This window comes from Morone saxatilis, unplaced genomic scaffold (genome assembly GCF_004916995.1).
Source record: "Morone saxatilis isolate NCDOM2014 unplaced genomic scaffold, NCSU_SB_2.0 Contig6, whole genome shotgun sequence".
Classification (NCBI taxonomy): Eukaryota; Metazoa; Chordata; class Actinopteri; family Moronidae; genus Morone; species Morone saxatilis.
The window spans coordinates 13,789,088-13,790,418 of NW_023340206.1; the positions used below are offsets into that span (position 1 = coordinate 13,789,088).

A 1,331-nucleotide genomic window follows, 5' to 3' on the forward strand; every position below is an offset into this window, starting at 1 on the left:
ACACACACACACACACTCCTACCCTCCAGGAAGGTTTCCATGGCAGCACTGTGGGTCATGTTGATTGGTCCTCGCCCAGAGTAAGAGGTGAGGGTGGGGTCGGCGCCGCAGGCCAGCAGGAAACGCACCACCTCCATGTGGTCGTTCTCCACGGCGTCGTGTAGCGGTCTGAAACAGGAAACAGGATCATGTTATTTTATTCATCCTGAAGTTCTCGTAAAACAATTATCAGAATCGTTGTAGTTTAAAAATTTCAAGTTTCCTGCAGATGATGCAGTTATTTATACTGAAGCTTTTACCCACCAAATTCTCAGAAATATTACATCTTCGTGGTAGCTACACGAAAGTTCATCCACCTTTGAAGACTGGGAGTCAATGACTGAACAAGGTGTCATATTAAAGAACAAGAACATCTGATAATTCAACAAAGTCCTGAACAGCCTCAGATCCTGTCGGTGTAAACCAGCAACGTCTCGTACCTGGTTCCATCTTGAGCGCTGCAGTTGACGTCAGCTCCGTGCTCCACCAGGTGGTGTACGATCCCCAGCCAGCCGCGGGCGCAGGCCTCGTGCAGGGCGCAGTACCCGGCATTGTCTCGATGGTTCACGTCACAGATCTGCCGCTCCAGACAGTATAGCACCACCTCCTGGACACGAGCAGACGTGGACAGCCAATGAGACACAGCCTCCGCACTCCCAAAAAGAGTAATCACCAAACAGGAATGACCAGAGTGAGGAACACCAAACCGACACTTCGGTAACTTTGTAAAATGAGGTTTCTCCTCACAGTAAAATGAGGTTTCTCCTCAGTCAGCAGAACCAGACTGGAGCAGTTTTGGTTTAAAGGTCTGTAACCAAACAAGGAAATTACATATTAATGGTAAAGAAACAATTCCACCTTAAGAGAACGACAAGAGACGAAGGCCTCTCTCTCTTCTTCTGCTGCTCTCTCGAAATGATTGCGGCTTGACAAAAAAAAACAAACCCTGTGTGTGTGTGTGTCGTGATGGATGACGGCTTCATTTGCAAACTGAGCTCGTTAGCTTCACCGCTGCACCTCAACGAGAGAGAGAGAGAGAGAGAGAGAGGGAGAGAGCGAGCGAGCAAGAGAGGCAGGGTGACACGTGAGGCCTGACGAGCTGTCACACAGCACATAACATATTCAGACTGTGTGTGCGTGTGTGTGTGTGTGTGTGTGTGTGTGTGTGTGTGTGTGCAGGCATTAGTCAGACACACACACACACACACACACAGTTTTCTGCCTCCAAATGATTTCCAAACGTTGGCTGAATTTCAATAATCTGTGCTGTAACTTTAATTCCACAGAATCGA

The 1,331-nt window shown here is 48.2% G+C and overlaps 1 protein-coding gene across 1 annotated transcript in view; it reads right to left on the bottom strand.

Annotated features, from left to right (window-relative positions):
• Positions 1 to 1,331, bottom strand: part of LOC118339713 (BCL-6 corepressor-like) — a 14,042-nt gene that overhangs the window by 1,187 nt on the left and 11,524 nt on the right. The window contains exons 5-6 of the mRNA XM_035677412.1: positions 480 to 646; positions 23 to 168 (exon numbers count right to left, since the gene is read on the bottom strand). Of these exons, the coding sequence (XP_035533305.1) occupies positions 23 to 168; positions 480 to 646 (313 nt within the window). The remainder of the gene's footprint in view (positions 1 to 22; positions 169 to 479; positions 647 to 1,331) is intronic.